General features: G+C 41.0%; 1 protein-coding gene across 4 annotated transcripts in view; it reads right to left on the reverse strand.

Annotated features, from left to right (window-relative positions):
* The window catches only part of RGS6 (regulator of G protein signaling 6), a 257,978-nt gene that overhangs the window by 85,648 nt on the left and 151,499 nt on the right, over positions 1–20,831 (reverse strand). For all 4 annotated transcript variants that reach the window (XM_038136985.1, XM_038136984.1, XM_038136983.1 and 1 more), the window contains exon 3: positions 19,602–19,701. In XM_038136985.1, the coding sequence (XP_037992913.1) occupies positions 19,602–19,701 (100 nt within the window). The remainder of the gene's footprint in view (positions 1–19,601; positions 19,702–20,831) is intronic.

Below are 20,831 nucleotides of genomic sequence, written 5' to 3' on the forward strand. Positions count from 1 at the left end.
TGGGACTCAGATCACTGTACTGTCAGCCTGGGAGAGCAAGCAGTCGCCTGTCCCAGCACAGCCAGCTCACTGGCCTGCTCATAGAACAAAGTCAGGTACACATGGAAATGTTTGCAGGACATAGTGGGAATGCTGAGCACCTTACTGCACTGTAGACCTGGTCTTTTATAAACATATTCAATAATGTTGCACTGGGGAGGCAAAGGCAAAGCCTGCACACGAGAAGAAAACCCATATGGCTGAACATCTGTAACCTGAACTTCTTTTGTTCTCCCAGACAAAAATAAAACATCTAAAACAGGTTAACTACCCAAAAGGGTTAAAACTATGACCTTATGAATTAAATTGACTCAAGAGAGGGGAAATGTAAGCAGCGAAAGGTACAGAGTGTATCGAGGAACAAAGGTTTTGATAAAGAAAGATAAATTTTGATAGTATTACAGCAATTTTTTCTGCAAAGCAATGCAATAAAAACAAGTAAAGGAGATGATGTTAAACTGAGGGGAAAAATTATAAAGAAGTCACTTCTGTCTAACAAAATGTTTTGTCACATAGAAGCAGGCACTAAAACTTAGATAAAAACACAGGCTTTATCTGTATACTCATATAGTCCCTCCTCAGGAGCACAACGATTGCTGGATTGTTCATTGTATGGTCCCCTCTGCAAGAACAAGCATGAAAATTATGTTTGGAGGATTTGGGACCAGAAATCCCACCCTACAAAAAGCAAGGTAACTCAGTGACACCAGGTTAAGTGGACGAATAGTGAATATGTGAATATGCACATATACAACATTGATTTCAGTACAAAATACTCTTCCAAAGGCCATATAAAAAATTACAGGTCAAATTAACTCTGACATAGCAAAGCCATCCCAAGTGGCATTACATTTTTCTATGAAAACATAAAATTACCAAATCTGAAACCCAGAGTTATACTGGAGAAGAACTGTCTTTCTTCCTCCTCCACACAGTAACGTGTGTAGAATAACTCTGACCACACCTCATATTCCTTGGTTAAAAATTGCCAAGTTTCTTCAGACAGCTGCAATCACGCTGCCCCACCAGGGCTGGCTGTGCCTGCTCCTGCCCTTGCTATATCCAGCATTTTAGGTATTGTACCAATTACACTGCTAATGGCACTGACACAACTCTGATGAAGCCAGTTGAAAGCATGTCAGGTCACTTTATACAACCATACTATCTCACAAGCTCAGGAGATTCTGTCCAACATAGTGATTTATTCTGAAATAAACTTCTCAGCCTCTTCACGCTCCATTAGCTTATGCTGCATGTACAGAGACAGGTTAGAAGGGAGAAAGAGTAGTAGAAGTCAAAGGAGAAAATATACAAGAAGCAAGTGGATAAGCCTGTAGAAAATAGGCCCAAGGAATAAGAACATAGATGTTGAAAACAATGACAGGTATGCAAAAATAGATTTTGCTTACAAAATCTAAATGTTCAAATGATAATCTAAGATATGTGCACAAGCTGTCCACTGAATTTTGTGATAGTCAATACATGTACCTGAATGTGAAACATAAAAAATGGCAAAGTTCTTTTCTGCTACTGGATGTACTTGAACTTCATCAGGGATATCCAAACTTCTATTCTGGTACATTCCTGTATGGCTTGGGAAAGACCACATGTAATGTTCCTGAAAGACAAATACATGGCTGAAATGTAAAGTCTTTCAGGAGAGCTGTAAGGATTAATGAATTGATGTTCACCTAACACTGTGAAAACATAAAATGCCTTGCCACTTCATAGTGTTGAACATTAATACCAATTCCTGCCAATAAAGTTCCCCCATCCTACTCTCCTGTGCAGAATCCCTGCTCTGTAAAGGCTCATTTCTGGTTTTATTTTCACAGACTGAAACCTGTCAGTGCTGTGCAAATTTTTCTAACACTATTCTCAGAGCAAACTACAGTAGGTCCCAAGGCAGGTAACTCAGAATATTGTTTCCAACTTGAGAGAACAAATTGAAAGAGTAATATTTACATTCTGTCACCAGCTTCTCACAGACTGTCTTGTGCAAACATGATCAGACTACAAGAAGGTCATGCAAATTTAAAACCAAGGACCCAATCAAGTAACAGCTTCTCTTCGTTGCTCTGACCACACTTGCAGCAAAACCCAAGCAAAGGCTGCCAGACTATGGCTGAACCAGCAATTTGCTGATAGGAGCTGGTCTGGTGAGAGAAGAGGTTAAAACAAGAGATGATACTTGCTTCCTATAGTCATGAGGGTGTCTTTCATGCATTTAAATTTGAAACTACATAGAGAGTCATGTCACAGAGGTGGAGATGACAGCTGCCTTATAAAATGCAGTACAGCATGACAAATTATTGACCTACTTCTTAAAGAAACTTCTCTCATGGCAATGACTTATCCTCATCCTTCAACACACCCTCCTGGTATCCAACATTATAAGATACAATCAGCATCTCCAGCTTTCCCTAAATGTCCCACTACAAAAAAAAACATCTTTCCTCAAATTAGACATATAAGAGCCCAGAATGCTGGTCAGGCAAACTGACTGTGTTTTTTGGCCAGAGATGCTTTTGGTATTGTGACTTTAACTCTCCTTAGATTTAGAGCTAGATCTTAAAAATACCTGTCGTAGCAGGTCTTGTGAGTCCAAGTCTGGAATCTGTTCTTGTGAGGCTTCCCTGAGGCTATCAGTTCACAGTAAAAAACAAGCACTTTATGCACATGGATTGTATTGGCATGACAAGGTTTTGGCAGTGGGAGGGCTACACGTGGGGCTTCTGTGAGAAGCTGCTGAAAGTTTCCCCTGTGCCCAACAGAGGCAGTGCCTGCTGGCTCCAAGATGGGTCTGCCATGGTTGGCCAAGGCTGAGCCAATCAGTGGAGGTGATGGTGCCTCTGGGATAAGGTTCTTAAGAGATTTGGGGTTATTTATCATTGTCCTACTCTGATTTGATTGGTTATAAATTCAGTTAATAAATTGGTTATAAATTCAGACCCCCCAAGCTGGGTCTGTTTTGGCTGTGACAGTAACTGGTTAGTGATCTCTCCCTGTCCTGACCTTGACCTGTGACATTTTTGTTGTATTTTCTCTCTCCTGTCCAGCTAAGGAGGAGGAATGATGGTGCATTGGTGGACACCTGGTGTCCAGCCAGGGTCAGCCTGCTACAATACATCACAGAAACCTCCAGAAAACTACAAAAAAGGCCAAAATCCTTCTAGCCTCTCCCTAGTGGCTGTGCATTTTATGAGTAGACCATAAACAGACCTAAAGAACACAATTTAAGATACTTATTTCAACATGGTTAAACTGATTTCCTGCTCTTCCTGCAGCCCATTTGAAACAGAATTCTGGCCTCCAATTGAGACAAGACACCGAGGGGTTGTTTAGCGTGGAGAAAAGGAGGGCCACGGGTGATCTTACCACTCTACAATTACCTGAAAGGAGGTTGTAGCAAGGTGGGGGTTGGCCTTTTCTCCCATGTAACAAGTGATAAAGCTAGAAGATGATATATTAGGAAAATTTTCTCTACTGACAAGATTATCAAGCATCGGGACAGGCAGCCCGGGGAGGTGGCTGAGTTACCATCTCTGGACGTATTTAAAAGACATAGATGGGACACTCAGAGACATGGTTTAACAGAGGACTTGGCAGTGTTGAGTTAAAGGCTGCACTCAGTAGTCGTAAAGGTCTTTTACAACCTTAAACATTCTATGATTCTATAAGGGAGAACACATTTTTCCATTATTTGAAATGAAAACACAAAATGGAAGGGATGTGTTTATTTCACTACCACTTCAGATTAAGTGTGTAAAGAACTGATTTGGGATATGCAGTCAAGTCCTGGAAGCAGAGCAGAAGAACATACAGCAGGTGTACCATGGGCAACAACAAGAAGAACAATTTTCAAGCATTTGCAGATGGTCAAGAACTAGACAGTTGCTGGCAATTCCCATGTGAAGCACTATGGGCAGAGATGGCCAGTTAGCACCTTTTAGGCCATGTGGCACGCGAGTGATTCAAGTGGGGTTCCCACCCTGCAGGAGTCCCCTGTAAAGGAGCTTCTAGATCACCTGAATCTCTGGCTGCAGGAGAAAGGGTGCCTGCACTGCCAGACTGCCATGAGGGCCAGCAATCCAGCATGAGGAAGTGGGTACAACAGGAGGCACTTCTAGCTGCTAATCACTTTTTCAACTCTTTCACTTCTGAGGCTTTGAACACAGAGTCAGGAAGTTGGTGCCTTTGGTGTGACCCTGTCAAGCCTCTCCGTAGCACCAGAGCTGCCTCGTTAGCCCAGGAAATGCTTTGACCCCTCACCACTCCAAGCTGTCATGGATGGGCAACAGCATCTTGGTTCAGTTCTGGTATCAAGGAGGAATATAACTACTTCTAAATACAGCCTAGTTTGACCATTAGTGAGTCCCTCCCTGTGCAGACTGAGAGCTCCATACAAACCCACGACAGCCTCTGCCAAACCACATGCCAATGAAAACAGCCACATGTGGATGGGGCTTGATTGCTTTCTTGGTATTAAAATAATGTAAGAAAGTTGATCTGTAGAAAAAAAATAATAGGGATTTTTATCCTTTTAGCAGGATGTACAATCAGTGATTATCAGGATATGAGGAATGGAGATAAGTAAGTCTCCAGCTAGCTTAGATTCAACTGATTTTTTTTCCGTTAAGATCTCATCAATTTTATCATCTGGTTATTAAATGCACATTTTTGTCTTAAACCTATTTTGAAGCAATTATATGTTTATGCTGGTGTAGAATGCTCCATTTGTGAAGGATTTATGATTTGTGAAACTAAATTGTTGGGCATTTGTATGCTGTCTGTAATTTGGTATTCTAAACTAGCAATTCTGAAAGGAAAACAAATGCACTTCCTTCCCTGTTTCTCCTTTTCTTCTCTCTAGTTGTTTGTACCATTTTGCCTCCCTGAATACACAAAGACATGGACATTGCCTCAGATTAAAACCAGGCCATGGCAGGCTAATAACCATTTGTGGTTTTGAGAACTACCCTGGACAGATTTGTTACATCTCTTGACTACAAAGGATGTCAACCCCAGACAAACAACCAGAACAACAAAAAGTTGTCCTACAGACAACCTGTCTGAATTTTTAAAAGATATACCGGACACAAGATTCAGAAATAACTTTAGAGCCTTTTGTTCCATTTTCAAAATGAAAAGCTCTCAGGAGCCTACTTCTAACCAGCTTTCGACAAGATGTATTGGCATAATGTTAGAGCCATTTTTTTTAATGCCAGTCTCATTTCAAGGGCATTTGAAGTGTTTCACCTAGCCACACAAACATTGGAGGAGCCTGAGCTTGGTTTCAAGCATTCATCTCTTTCATGAGCTGGCATATAGAACCAGAATAAGTTCTATAATTCATCAGATTGGTTTTTTGCCTTACAATTCAGCAGTCAAAACTTTGTAAAACAATTTAAGATTTATAGGAAAACCTGGGCACATTTTTTTCTTTAGTTATGCTTTCACGTGTAAAATTATACATTAAAAAAACCCATCCACAATGGGAACATTTTCGTTCATACACAGTAAAATAAAGAGCTATATAATTCACATCAGTCTTCCAGTATTGGAGAGATTTCTTTTAAAATGACCAGTGATACACATCAAAACTATCCCTTAAGGGTAAGTGGGTAATTTCTTTCATGAAAGTACTTAGTAATGCAACATTAAAGGGACAAAACATTCTGCAGGGCATATATTTGATTAACTGTAAACCAAACACTTAGTGGATTTTATTTTTTGTATATTTCAATATATATTTATATAGATATAGCTATATCTAGCTACATCTATAAATCCAAAATTTAAAAAAAATCAAAAACCAAAAGCCAAACATAACAAGTTTTTTATCAAAATGCTACCATTCATCATGATCCTAAATAAACATAAAAGACTAAAGCCACCCATGTGACTTAAGCACAGCTCAGAGATAAGAACACAGGAATGATGTCAAGTGGCAAACAAAGGTAGTAACAAGTTGAGCATGTTCAGATGTGATGTGATAGGATAAGGAAGGTTGACTAATTTCTCTGAACTGCAGAGAAAGATGAAACCTTCCAGCATGCTGAGACAGTAAGGGTGAGATGTCCTGCCTGGGTGCTGAAGGCAATCAGTGCAGGATCTTTCTGCACAGAGCAGTTGATTCTCCATAGCACTAGCACTACAAAAGCATGTTCTCAGCCAGTCTCTTCAGCTAACTAACGGGGATGGTTACTTAACAGAATATTTAATTTCAAAGGGATCTACAATTTTAATCTAGTCCAACTCTTAGTCTGCATTAGTCAGGAAAGGAACAAAGAACTATTTTACATATCTACATGTTAACCTGAAAATTTTTGTAGTCAAACACCAAAATCCATGTCTATTGCAGTGCACCTTTGTGTCTGCCACACACAAGCTAAAAAGTACATTACGTGTACATTTGCAGGATTTTATGTATGTCAATGTAAAACACTGGAAATATTTAATCATATTCCAAACTACTTCCTAAAAGGCTTTTTTCCCCTCTACTCTGAGGTAAAACCATTTGTTCCATATATCTGAAAAATGTAAACACAATCAAATCAGAGCAGAATGGCAAAACATCTGACTGTGACCCCCACCATGTCCCTCTCAGTCCAGACATCTGGAGACTGAGCAACATACCTCCACGATATTCCTAAACATTGCCGGTTTTTGTATATACTACCCTAGATATCCACTACAGGATGCGTGGCCAGAGGGTTGCTGGTGGCCATTTTTTTGACACAAAGTGGGTATTCTTACTATGCCCATTAGAGCCCGCCTTTTACAGCTCCCATCTGCCAACTTGCCTCGTGTTAGCCAAGAGTGTCACTTGAGAGAAATCTTTTTACACTCACATCTCAGTAGGTGAGACTAGTCCCTTTAACAGCTGCAGGGTATGAGGAAAAAAGGCAGAAGCAGGAGAAAAGGGACACACCTGAAAAGGACATGCCCTGTCTTCTTTCCTTCTTTCCCTCCCAGCACCTACAGGGAGCTCGCAAAGACACCGTCTTCACCACATGGGTTCCAAGTGCAGCTGCATGTATGGATACCCATTGTGCCTGGCTTTGCTAGAAGCTAGCCTTTCAAAAACAACACCAGCAGGGGTCCTTCAGAGTCTTGCTCACAATTGTTCCATAGAAACCCACTTCAGAACAGAGCACTTGCAGAAAATTCCCTAAACAGATACAGTGTGACCCCTCTGGGTGCCAAAGGCCCTTCAGCAAGTTCTCACTCAAAATATGGTATTGCACATTATCATCACAACTACAGCTCTACCTGGCACCTCTGATTATTTACAGAGAGTAGGTTGTAAATTATCCCATGCCCCCAAAACATACATGAAATGACCATTTTCATCACCAAAAGCTTAACCTACAAAGTTCAAGAATTATAAAAAGGGATAAGTTTATATAACAAAACAAAATGCAGCTGCCATTCCTATTACTGTTTGAGTCTATATAGGTTTTCATTAGGACAGCGGAATTCCACAATACTTTTCCAGAAATAAAGTTTGCTATGCAACAGGACAAGACAGGATGCACTGTGAGTAACACAAGCAGGAACAGGCTCACAGACTCAGTCAAGCTGATCGGGTATTGCCAAGTGACACAGCTGAAGAGCAGATGCTACCTTCCTTTAATTTAGCAAAACCAGCAAGGTGGCTCCATGGACCCATGCAGACATGACACAAAGCATCTGCGGGTTTTACCTCTCACTGTGGCAGCATATTAATCCACCTCTCTGAGTACCATCTGCAAAGGACACCCTCCTGTTCTGCAGGGCAAACCTACAGGTCCCCATTAACAATCACTCTTAACCAAAAGTGAAAATATGCAATCGCAGATGACCGTCACAATCAAGGTGTGACAGCTTTTCAACCTCTCCTCACACACCACTCAAGCTCCAATTCCTGTGTGCTGTTTTGCAACACATTAGAGTATGTTGGCTTTAATCCCAAATAAATGTGGACTATTATCATCTAAAATGGCTTGGGTTGAGAAGGGACCTTAAAAATCATCTAGTTCCAACCCCCCTACCCTTCAGGATACCCTTCACCAGACCAGGCTGCTCAGAGCCTCATCCAACCTGTACTTGAACACCTCCAGGGATGGGGCATCCACAGCTTCTCTGAGACAACTGTTTCAGTGCCTCACATCCTCACAGTAAAGAATTTTTTTCCTAATATCTAATTTAAACCTACTCTGTTTTAGTTTGAGCCATTCCCTCTTGTCCTACCACAACATGCTCTTGTAAAAAGTCCCTCTCCATCCTTCTTGTAGGCTCCTTTCAGAGGTGGGCTTGAAGAAACCACAGTGAGCAAGGCCAGTGGGGGAAGGTACCACACACAAAAAGAACAGACAGGAACTAAAGGTAAAGGGTGAATTTGGAAAAGCAGCATCAGGATTTCCTTATTTTAAAGGAGAATTGTTTTTAAAAATGGGCTAGTAAGGCACCTACTGCAATATGGAGATACAATTCTCAAATAAACTGTCCCTAAAATGGGCATTGCCCTTTCTAGGAACAGAATAGCCCAGGAATCCCAGAAAAGAGAAGTGAGTATCAACAAAATGAGACATCTTTTTTTAAAACTTTTTTTTCCAACAGCATGGGCCCTAATGGAATGAACCCTGCTTTAACAGTAGTCTCAAAATGACAAATCTCCAGCATGTCACTGCACATGAAAATTTTTTTCCTGGTCTGGTACTCTACACCCCAGCATGACTTTTCCAGCGCTCTCACAATCTGTGCCTGAAGTGCTGTGACTAGTTTGGCTCACATAATGGGAATTATTGTTTCAGAAAATGCTTCATGGCCCGAGACTATTTGAAGAAAATTCATGCAACTCATCCCTGAATCTATCCAGACTGCTAACAAATCATTTGACTGCTGAAGAGAAGTAATGAAAAGGAATTTAATCTTGACTTTTCTGGATTGACAGGCAAGGCCTAGAGGACTCAGTGGAACAGAGGACAGCTGTTTCCAGAGCTGCACCTAAACTGACAAAGTCTAGATGTTATGAATGAGAGCTCAGCAGAGCTAAAGAAGACTGTCACAGCAGAGATGGGAATCCAAATTTTAATGATTCCATTAAGGAATGCCAAGGCTGGTGTAAAATGCTCAGCTATTTCTACCTTTGTGTCCCTATGACTGGCCTTACACTACTGTGGGTGTAATTACATAAGATACACAATCCTTTAGTGGAAAGTGGAATTATTTAAGGAAAACAGCTGGCAAATTTAGAGCTAAGTAGGTGCACAGAAACGTCAGTCCCAAACCAAGAGCATGTCAAACATGACCCAGATACCTAATTAGATGGTATGCTCAAATCTAACTTGCACAGGGCTCCAGAAGCAGGCTGACTACAGTAGAGAGGCTGCAAGAGGTACGCTCTTGATCTTTATTCCTGATTGCATTAGATACTGTTCTAATCTCTCCTCCCTCTTCCCCAACTTTAATGTCACAACCCTTACAAATTTGCCAGGAATGGGGAGGGTAGAGCAGTACTACAGAATAATGATGCTAAGAACCTCAGGAAGGCATCAAGGACTTTCCCCAGCACAGAGAGGAGGGAGCTCAGGGCTTCATGTCTATTCCCAGCCGACCTGCTTTGAGCCAGCACCCAGCCATGGGGATTCCTGAGCTGTGAGGGGGATGCTCTCCCTCTATGATGTCTGGCTACAGTAACACCTCTGCCTCAGGCGCCTCAGCCTAATGGGCTGAGCAGGGAGCAAACCAGCTGGAAGTCATTGACAGAGATGGTGCTCAGACATGCTAACATACTACAGGAATACCCCACAGCTGGCACAAACAGATCCAAAAGATCCCCAGAACACCTGGATGACAACTGCATGATACAGGTACTACAGGTGACAAGTAGGAAAGATGCCTTCCTTGATCTGTTGCTTGTCAACAGCTATAATTTCCTTTCATAACAAGATAACTCACCTAGTTGATCAAAGGAAGCCAGCTGATATAATTTTTATGGATTTTAGTAAAACTTTTGATACTGCCTCTCACAGAATCCTTCTGGACAAAATGTCCAGCACCCAGCAGGATAAACACATTAAGTGACCACTAGTGGGGTTCCCAGGGCTCCATTTTATGGCCAATTCTTGTTAACATCTTCAAAAATTACTTGGATCCAGGACTCGAAGGCATACTGAGTAAGTTTGCTGATGGTATTAAACTGGGAGGAGCTGTTGACTCCCTTGAAGACAGAGAGGTCCTGGAGAGACCAGGACAAATCACAGGGCTGGGCAATCGCCAAATGGATGAAGTTTTAACAAAGTGCTGGATTCTGCATCCAGGATGGGGCAACCCTGGATTTATGGACAGTGGGGAACAAGAGGCTGGAGTGTCAAAGACCTAATGCTCTTTGGAGCTCTAAAACCTAGTCTTCCTACTTAAAAAACCAAACAAACACAAAACCAAATTCTAATGTACTGCCCATGTAGCAATGACATAAACAATGAACATGAGATGCTACAGTGCAAAATTATAAATCACATTTTATAAGATTTAGTCTTCAGATTCTGAGTTTCATGCTTGACAAAAGAAATAAGCTTTGGTGAATATGCCATGGTCCAATTCATTAGCTTCAATAATGATAGCCTTGTGATCAAAATTTTATCAGAACACAGTAACTTTTATTTTCTATGGCTACTACTGCTTCCTTAGAAAGCACACCTGTCCCTGTCTCTCTCATAAGAGAAAAAACATAGACAGCATTCAAGAAAACACCGGACATTTGGCAGATCTTATTCGTTAAAAAACTGTGGTTTCCCATCAGTCTAAACTTACTGAATAGTTAGGGCAAAAGTAAAATATCATGAAAGGAAAACTCATCAGAAATTATTCATTCAGTGATTTTGACAACCATTTTGGTATCAGCCAGCAAGCAATTGTGTTTACAAACAAACAAACAAACAAACAAACAAAACACTGAGGGAGACGATCCTATCCACAATAAAACAGTTTCAAAAATGACAGAATTTCTATGCAATACCACACAACACCCTACAATAATTGGATGTAAAACCTTCCACTGCTAGAAACACGAGTTACTGTTCTCATCAGTCTGTGCTATTTTTTTTGCCTATGAGTATACTTAGCATGTTACATTACCAACTTCTCAAAGTTTCCTGTCAGTTTTATTATTCATTCCTAGGTAAGAGTTAGTCTGCAGTCCTGGTCATATTGTAGAGTTATCTACAAGGAGAAAATTCTTACAGTGCAAGTGACCTTGCAAAAGCTGAATGCTGAGACTCTCTTGTGGGAAAGCACCCGGCCACCAAACAGGAATTAACTGAACGAAGACCTAATTGCTTAGTTTTATTGCTCTGCAGGACCAAAATACAATTTTCTTCTCTGCATGTGGTAGTGAATCATACATCAAAAATATCCAAGCTCATCAGTTCACACCATACTCAAAACAAATCCATGGGAAGCCAGCATGCAGTTTTGAGAGATTTATCCACACAGGAAAAAAAAAGCCAAAGAAAACATGCAAATGTATATATTTATAGCAATGGATATGCATGCCTGAAAGCTTTTTGTTGTGCTCTTTACTTTCATAGAAGGTTCTAAAGCCAAATCTATGGCGATTTCAGGTGCAAATACATAAAAGACCAAAGAGCTGTGTATTTCTGCTGGAACAGGTAGAATAAAACAAGGTATTCATCAACCATTCAGGGTATTCACACGAACCAGGCCCTACAGTTTGTCCAATCTAGAACCATGCTAACCTCCTTTGCCTACAGCCTCTTGTGGAGATGTATTCCAACTGCCCAGCACAGCTTTTGGCAACAGTGACTTCTGGCTATTTATGGTAGTAAAAATAAACTGGTAGTCTATGTAATTCTTTGTACTATTTAAAGCAAAAAAGCAAAGCCAACCCTTCCTTTTCACCTCACCCCCAAGAGTTACATTAATAGTAACTTCAATGTTGTAACTGAGATATATCTAACAAACAATACTCACCTATCAAACCTAACATGTAGAAGTTATTTATGAGCCTGGATTTACAGTTATTGAAGCTAACTTCTGCATTTCTTTAAAACAACACACTGATTAAAGTCAGGAAATTTAAATCATAGAAGAAACTCTTGGGTTTTTCGCAAAATAAACTTTAATTAAAATGCAAGTTAGAATTTGCCCAATAAATAATACCCTTAAAATTATATTGACTTAAAAAAGCCAAAGAATTCTAGATAACAATGAAGAGAATAAATGCATGGAATAAAGAGGCAGATGTATTCACCCAATAATATGAGTTGGTTATTTTTCTAATGGTTGGAATGGCATTGAATTAAAGCAACAGATTCAAAGTAATGGCTGTCAATCTACTCTCAAAGATTTGTGCCTTCTCTTTGCTGTTGATTATCATTGTGCTGTCATGTATTGTTGCTTTTGCACACCTCAAAGTAAAACTGGCTTGTTGATGGGTCAGAGCCCCACATGCTCCTCGGGGAAGATGCGGCTTCTCGGGCACAGCAGGAGCAAAGCTGCTCTGCTGTGAGTCTGATACTTTGCCGCCCACAGGAATGCTGGAGGAAGGGCAGAAACAAAGCAAGAGGTGTGAAAAAACAAAACTGTGTTGGTAGATCCTTCACCACACAACTCCCAGGTTGCTATGAAGACAGGAGATTGAGTGCAGCCTGCTCAACACTCCCATCCAAAAAACAAAGCCACACAGTTCTTATAATTAATCTCTGCTCTTTCGCTGTGTCATTCAGATCTGGAAACAACCTTCTTTAATAAAGCTCTGCTTTTGAAGATGAGATGAATGCAGAAAAGCATTAATCATTCATTCCTATGTATTTCTACAGGCATTGAAATATTGTTGACTTTTCTTTTTAATGCTTTATTCATTAGCCACAATATTCCATCAGCTAAATGCTGTGTTTCAGAATAAAACTACAGTCAGCAACAAGACCCTAATCTTAATATCTAATATTTTTTATTATTGTAGCTAAATTACCAATTCATCTAAACACTGGAATTCAACAGGTAATTTGTCATGCAATCTGTCTTTATTCCAGCTTTTAGTCTCAACGGAAAGACTGAAAAGTCCTTCAGCAAAAAGCAAATTTTGGTAGAGAAAAAATACTAGGCAATTTTTAATAGCTCTGCTTTGTTCCAGGCTCATAGCTCTCATTTGTTGCTTTCCAGTCCAGCAATTTTTATAATCATGTTCGTAAATAAGAAAAATTGTAATTTTGTGTTCTAATTTCTGCCTACATGACTGGAAGGTTGTCTTGGGTTTACTTTCCCTTCTGACATCATCTCTGATGTCCAGAAAAAGCAGACAATCACTGCAGAAAGATAAAGCTGGATCATTTGGTGATTTGGGTGATTTTTCATTGTTGTTTCCTTGGCCACAGGAATATCCATGCAGTATAATTATTTAAGTCTCTGATTTATTATAGCTTCACTTGACAGGTGCAGAGGTTCAAATACAGCAAGGACAAGCAGGACCAGAAAGGACCTTCACAATTCTAATGTACAGAAGTTAGATGTCTCATAATATTCTGGGCTTTAGCACTTAAGAAACCTTTTTATTGACTGAAATGATACTAAAGCCTCAGGGTAGGTTTTGTAAGTGTTTCAGTGGCCTAAGACAAATTTTAATGCACCCCCTGCTGTGATGTGCACTTTCTCCAATATTTTTCATCTCAGGTGCAACTACTTTCAAGTGCTGTCATATGAGACAACATAGTTATGAAGAGTGTCCAATTTTGGTAATTTTAAGTGATGGTTAATTTTATTGAATAATTTCTGATTTATCCCACAGTGCATGCATGCATTTTTATGGGATAGATAAGCTTCATGTGATGTACAAGCATGCTTTTTTGGAGATGAGCAGTCCTGAAGAGGATGAAGAATTATGAATGACACATCAACAGCCAGCTATGAAAACCATCCTTCTCCTCCAAGTCCAGAGTAGTCGTCAAGTCACACAAACCCCAATATTTGGGCTGGGTTTATGCTACACAGCACAGAAGGACCGCTGCTATGGAACAAGCAGGACACAAAACCCACCACATGCACTGCCTCTGAGCTGGGAAAGCAGAACACAGACACAGCACTTGTGAGGAAGGTGAGCAGCTGCATGATGTGAACTGAACTGTAGCTTGGCTGCAGCAGAGGGCAGTGATACACAAACACCAGCGGTCCTCACTCTGCACAGCACCTACAAATGCATAAACCTGTCCTTGGTTATTTCTAGCATACAACACTTAACCACTCTTGGGCTTATTCTTAACAAAACTTGCACACTATTTACATACATTTAGGTGTACATATGTGCAGATGCACAGAGAGATATATTGCATATCCACTGTTTAAAATGTTAATTTTGATTGCTTTCCCTGATTTCTTTGATGACCACATCCTATTTGATTAATCTGCTATTCCCCTCATCCTCTGAAATCAAATCCTTTAAGCTTTTGCTACACAAGGTGTTGCTTTGCATCTTTACAACAGGCACAAAATTGCTACACTTCAGGGAGCCGATTTTCATCTTCTCCTCCCTCATCCTTCTCACCATTTGAAAGGTAGGAAGCTGGATGCAGTTAAGGAAAAAAAGTGAGGGAGGAGGGAGCTGAGGATGAACACAGCATTAGAGTTTGACTCCTTAACTGGGTTAATTTGTCTCCTGACATGCAAGTAGAGGGCTTAAGAGAAAGCTACAGGAAAAAAAAATAATTGCAAGGCATGCGCTACTCATGTAATTGCTGGCATGTCTAATGCTGTGTGATTCAAGGCAGCTTTGAAATACTAGACTTCTTATTGAGGGATGGAGGGATTACATTTCCACTGGGTGCAATTTGAAGTGATGCATAAAAGAAGGAAATGTGAGTTGTTATGAAGAAGCCTAGACTTCACTTGAATTAGTTTAAATGCAACTTGCTCAGAACAATCACTTTTTTATGAGAAATAAATGGATTTGTATGCCCAGCCAACTTGTATTTGGCAAGACAGTTTCTACCAAGCAATTGCTAAACTGTTGAATTTACTGTGCAGCATGTGCTCTTTAGAAATGTGGAAAACCATCAAAAATTATACAATATGCACATATAAACATATGTCAATTTTAACCCATGAGCATGTTCTTTATATACTTCACAAATCTGTAAATACCCAGCATTAGTTTGGATATTGATTTAAATTTTGGAATGTTTTTTGTTTGTCTGTTAGTGGCTTTTTTTTGCTTGTTTTAACTAAATAGACTAATTCATGCTTAGCAGAAGATTGAACTTGGTTTAGATTTGGGACTATCTATATCTATTGACTATCTGAAACAGAGTCAGTACCACTTTTCAAGAGTCCTATTTTTCAAAGCAGAACTACAGAGGAAAGACAGAATACCTAGAACAAAACTACCCAAATCCTGAGGGAAATCTGTATCAGACTCAGTCCTGCAGTGAAAGCCCTGTGTTAAGGTGATGCAAGCAGCTGGACAGGCAGCCAAGGGAAGCCAAATCTGTTGATAGTCAGCTCATGGAGGCTTTGGTCCCAATGACTGTAATTTCCATAAGGCACCAAGGCAAGTTCTGCCCCTGGCAAGTTCTGCCCCTGAAAAGAAGCATTAAGAAAGCAAACATTCTGACCAAGCACTCAGACTTGCAGCCTGCTCTCCAGGCCCTGCTAGGTGATGGATGCTGCCTCTTGCCACCATTGCCAATCCTAAGCCTGCTCCCCATGCCACAACAACCTTTTTTTTTTTTTTTTTTTTGCACAGTTCACCTGAGCAGGGGCCTTTCAAACTCTGGACATGAGGAACTTACTTCTCCCTTGGGCCTATATCTGGATGAGAGATGTGCTTGACCTCCTCTGAAGGGAAAAGGCAACAAACACCCTCACACTGGCCCCAAGGGAGCCAATTTCTCAATGGGTATATAAAGTTCTCCAGCAGAACTTGACTGTTTTGAACTACATCATCAGGGAACATTTTCAATAATAAAATCTCTCTTTCACAACACCGTGGGATTGCCATACTCCAGCCAAATGCATTTTCTTTGAGTAAGTGACATTCTGATGTGTTCTGGGACAACTCCATGGGCACTTGCCAAGACACACGCTGGCTTCTTCAGACAGAGACACACAGCAGTTTAAACCTGGTTTAGCTCATGAGTCTCTAGTAGTGACAGGCCATCTGGCACATTTCAGTGAAACTGGCACTTTCTGCTGAGAGAGGTCCAGGGCTTATGTAAGATAGACATGGCAGGACAGGAGTGAAATGTACTGGCAGGGCTGTGTGCACTAAGTTTGCATGGCAGCACTCAATCCAAGCCAGTGGAGCCAGGACGTAACTCATCAATCCACCCGCAGCGATGGAGGCAGCACTGGGAGCAGAGCAGGAAGGCAAGCGAGTGCTGGGGTGAGGCTCAGGAGCAGTGCAGGAGCAAGGCTCCAGCCATGGGACTGCTGCTGGGAGGAGGTATCATTCCAAATGTAGCTGTGGGGACAGCCACGCTTGAAGTCAGGGGTTATGGATCAGAATGAAGCTGTATTGAAATCTCTTGGGAGGAGGGCAGACTAGTGCAAAGGCTTTAGACTGCACGTCTCCCTTGGATTATGGCAGCAAAGACACTGATATACAGGATCAGACAGTACACAAAACAGGAGAATCTGCAATGAGGTTGGGAATGTGTGGCAAACTGGGAAGCGTGAAGGAGGCTTTTTGTACTGGAAAGCTCTGCTGTTGCAGCACTGACTTCCTTCTGACTTGTTTTGGCAATGTTGCATAAGACCAAGTCTGAACCAGTGGGAGAAATAAGTATATGTGTTTGGTCCTCCTGCCAAAAATGAGGTTACTTTTTAAGATGCAATTATATGAAAATTGAAAAGAAGATAAGAAAGCCAGTTTTGTTGCCGGTTAGTAAAATGAGATGTTCCTACAACAGTCTGATACCTGCGAAAATAGAATTAACAATTCATCCACAGAAACAAAAGCTTTACTGAGAAAATTTTTTCTCACTAGAAGAGAAACGTGCAACTCCATTTACTGCAGCAGCTGCCAATATGTGCATTGGCTGACAACCCATTCTGGGCATGGATCACAGCACTACTCAAAATCTGTCCTCAGGCATTCTTTTCTATATTCCATACTCTAAACTGAGCATTGGACAATGTCTGACACATGCACACAGGTGCCACACAGACTGATCCCATCCTACTTTCATTCTCTGTGGCTTGCCTGTAAAAGTGAAGACCTAACCAAGAAGATAATGGTGTGATGTGTTCTCCTTTGACTGACCTACTGTGAGCCAAAAGACTGCAAAAGGGATAGGAAAATCTACTTTCAGAGCAGATTGAAATATGTCTTTGGCACAGCATACCTGCACAAACTCATAATACATTCAAAAAAAGTTTTTTTCATCCTTTTTCCCAGATTTCTGTTGTCAAGAGAGGACCATTATTGATAACTCCCTGAGGCTTCTTCTCCTTTTGTTACCCAATACCTCATTCACACCTAAGGCATCAGGACAGATGAAAGCAAAACAGAGACGAGCAGTTCTCTCCCTGGTATTCAAACTTTAAATCAAACACCCACTTCACTCTACTATAAACAGAGCTGCCTGTTTGGAGCACTGAGACACTCCTGTAATATTTCTTTTCTTTTAAGATTTTATATTTCTCCTGTGAGAAGCACTTACAATAGAAGTGTCAAGCAAAAATAAATCCCTGTTAATCACAGTCACTGTGAGCCTGCCAAGTAAATCATATCTCAGCATTGCTGTTCCATTTTGCAGGTAGAAATAAAAAGTGTGTGAGAATGGCATGGTCTAGAATTGAGCTCTTCCCAAGAGGAAGTACAAAGTTTTTGAAAATACAAGTTCTTCTCCTTTGTTCATTACATTGTGTGGAATTAGACAAGCACTAAAACTGAGTATCCAGTGACTGTAAGAGTAATTCAGGTTGAAGGATTCTCTGAAACTTGTCTAGTCCAACCTTCACACAAAGCAAAGCCAAATGAACAGTTTGGTCAGACTGCTCAGTTCAGCAGGGCCCAGGGGTTTCTGCACAGCTGCAAGCCACTGGTTCCACAGCTCCTCTGGGGCCTAGGTCCATGCTCACCTGCTCTGACCATAAATAACTTTATTCCTATATGTAAATGTAAGTGGGATTTCTTTCCAGGCAACTTGTGTAGATTGTCTTTGGTACTTTCAACATGCACTCCTGAGAAAGGATCTGACCCTGTCTTTGTAGCCTCTCATTCCCTTCAGCTTTTCCTTCCCCAGACTGAACAAACCCCAGTACCCTCAGCTTCCATTCAAATGTAGCTGCTCCTGCCTCTTCACCTATCTATTACAGTCAATCACTGATAGCATACATACTTTGCTTTTGGTTTTGGTCTACAAATAGGCAGGTCTAGGCATCTGAAAGGAAAAATAACAAATGGAGAAAACTTCAGGCTCTCCACTGGGCTGTTATTTTCCCATACTTTTCAAATTCAGAGGCTTTATGAACTGTCCATCAGAGCTGCTTTCAAATCACCTGAAGGGAATGGTACTGAGGCTGGCTCCCCTCAAAATATAAGAATTTTTATGGGCTTTGGAGAGAGGTTTTGTTCTCATTTTATCTTCATCTTTTCACAATTCTGTGTTGTGAAAACCAGCCATTTCAAGACAATGCAATTGCAGCTGCTGCTCCAGAACTGTTTCCATCATGCCAGAGAACTCCTAACCATGGTTTAAAAATCCTGTGAGGTTTCCTATTTCCTTCTGAGTAACATACAGTGGCTTGGTGACTAGATTGATTACCTTTTAAAGCTATGAATTTTAACCAGAATATCAGAAACCTCTTTTAGCTGAGTCAATCCTAAGACATCCAGTCTATGTATTGCAGACTTGAGCTTATGGGAGTGAGTTTTCAAATCAGATAAATGGTTATTTTCCCCAGGAACCTTCAGAAACCCTACTATTTAGTCAGTGAAAGCAGGTACCAGAAACCCAAGTACAAACCTTCCATACAATTTACATCACCCTGAATAAACTCATCACCTATCAATGGCAGAGGTTTTTGTTGCATTGGAAGATACTCTGGCTGGAAAAACGTGGAGGAATGGTTTTGTACTCTGACTCCTCATTTCTGCACCATCCACACTTTTGTACACAGAGCTTTAACAAAGCAGCACACGTGCGTAAAAGGTACTTCACATTCCTCTACCTGTGATCAAAGTCCAGTAAGAGTATTTGGCTATGAGCAAGGAAACAACTTCAACTTTCTTTCCTGACCTCATACCTAAGATAGTCCTACCCCTGTCAGAGGGAATGACTCTGACTGGTGATACTCTCACAGCCACAAAAACAATGGAACATTTTTTTAATAATTCATCCCAAAGACATATAAATGCTTGTTTACTAAAACAGAACTAAGGAATCTTTGTTCAGGTGTAAGGAATCTTACTTCAGCCTGTAACAGAACAACATATAGAAAAATTAAGCAGAGAGGGGCATTTTTTCCTCCCATCTCTTCTTTTTTGTGGCCTCAGTATGTTTGTTTAAAGCCAGCAAGTACCAGCTCACATTCTCTTCTCGGTCAGTTGCGGTTCTTACCAGTGACCACGCTGGGGATTTTGGATAGAAAGCTCTTGACAGTGCGGATGGGAACTCCACCTGTTTTGTCATCTTGCATTCTCGTAACAATGTCTTCAATCTGTCAAAAGAAAGGAAATGCTTTGTGGTTTATGCATAATGGTTACTTGAAAACTTACATACCATGAGTGCTTTGGAGCCCTGCTGGTAGAATGGGTTTCAAATATACCATGTGTATTACTGCACAAACACAAAAGTAGAGACATTGCTACCTGCCCAAATTTAAACCCTGAGATTAGAAACCATGAGATAACATAGATTAGCTTCGAAGACAATGGTTGGATACTGACAATCCAGCTGAAGCTTTTTTGCTGACCAGGGGTGATAGAAAGGTGGTGTTTGCTCCACAGATGAACTGGACTGCACTTCATCCAGTTCAAGGAGGATCACATCCAGTCCACCTTCCCCTCTGCTCCCACATTAATTTGAATCCTCAATACTGTAACCTTGGAAGAGCTTTAATTTTCTAAAGGGTCCCAGACAGTCACCAACCTTCTATGGCTTGAGAAGAGTCTAAGATGGAACAGCTGCAGGAGAACTTCCCCTGCCTCGTTTTTTTTGGCTAGAAGGCTACATGTCCCATGGTCAGCACACAAAGTAAATAACCAAAAGTAAAACCATTATAGGGGAAAACTAATTTGATTTTCAAAGCCAAGCTACCTTTCAGTTCACAGGCACACACATAATCTATCACATACAGAAAGATACATGATCATCTTCAAAAGCCATGGCAATCAGAGGATCCAGTTACTGGGGGAAGGAGCTTAATCTTCCTGCTTTCCCTGAAATGGGAAGGGATTTCTGTTCCTTTTACGGCTACTTGCCATGCATTTACTTGAAGGCAATGCCAGGGAGAACAAAAAGCTGAACATAAGCACAGTGCAGAAATCCAGTATCTCCAAAAACTCCTTTCAAGTTAATAAGATCTCAGAAGCCCAACAAAAATAACCCCAAAGCTGTTTTCTCCGTTAGCTCAAGCAGTCAACAGCACAGCCCCACCCTCTGTTGCTGAGAGCTGGCCGAGGGCAGCCAGACAGGGAGCACAGCCCTGGTTTTACCTAAAGATCTCCTCCTCACAGATGCTACAAAACAGAACCTCAGCAGAGGGGTTACACACTGGGAGCACAGTCCCTCTCTCTCCTAAAGGCAGCCCGGAGCTCAACATGCTCTCTTCATATCTGGGAAGCCACT

The sequence above is a fragment of the Motacilla alba genome, chromosome 5 (genome assembly GCF_015832195.1).
Source record: "Motacilla alba alba isolate MOTALB_02 chromosome 5, Motacilla_alba_V1.0_pri, whole genome shotgun sequence".
Taxonomy (NCBI): Eukaryota; Metazoa; Chordata; class Aves; order Passeriformes; family Motacillidae; genus Motacilla; species Motacilla alba.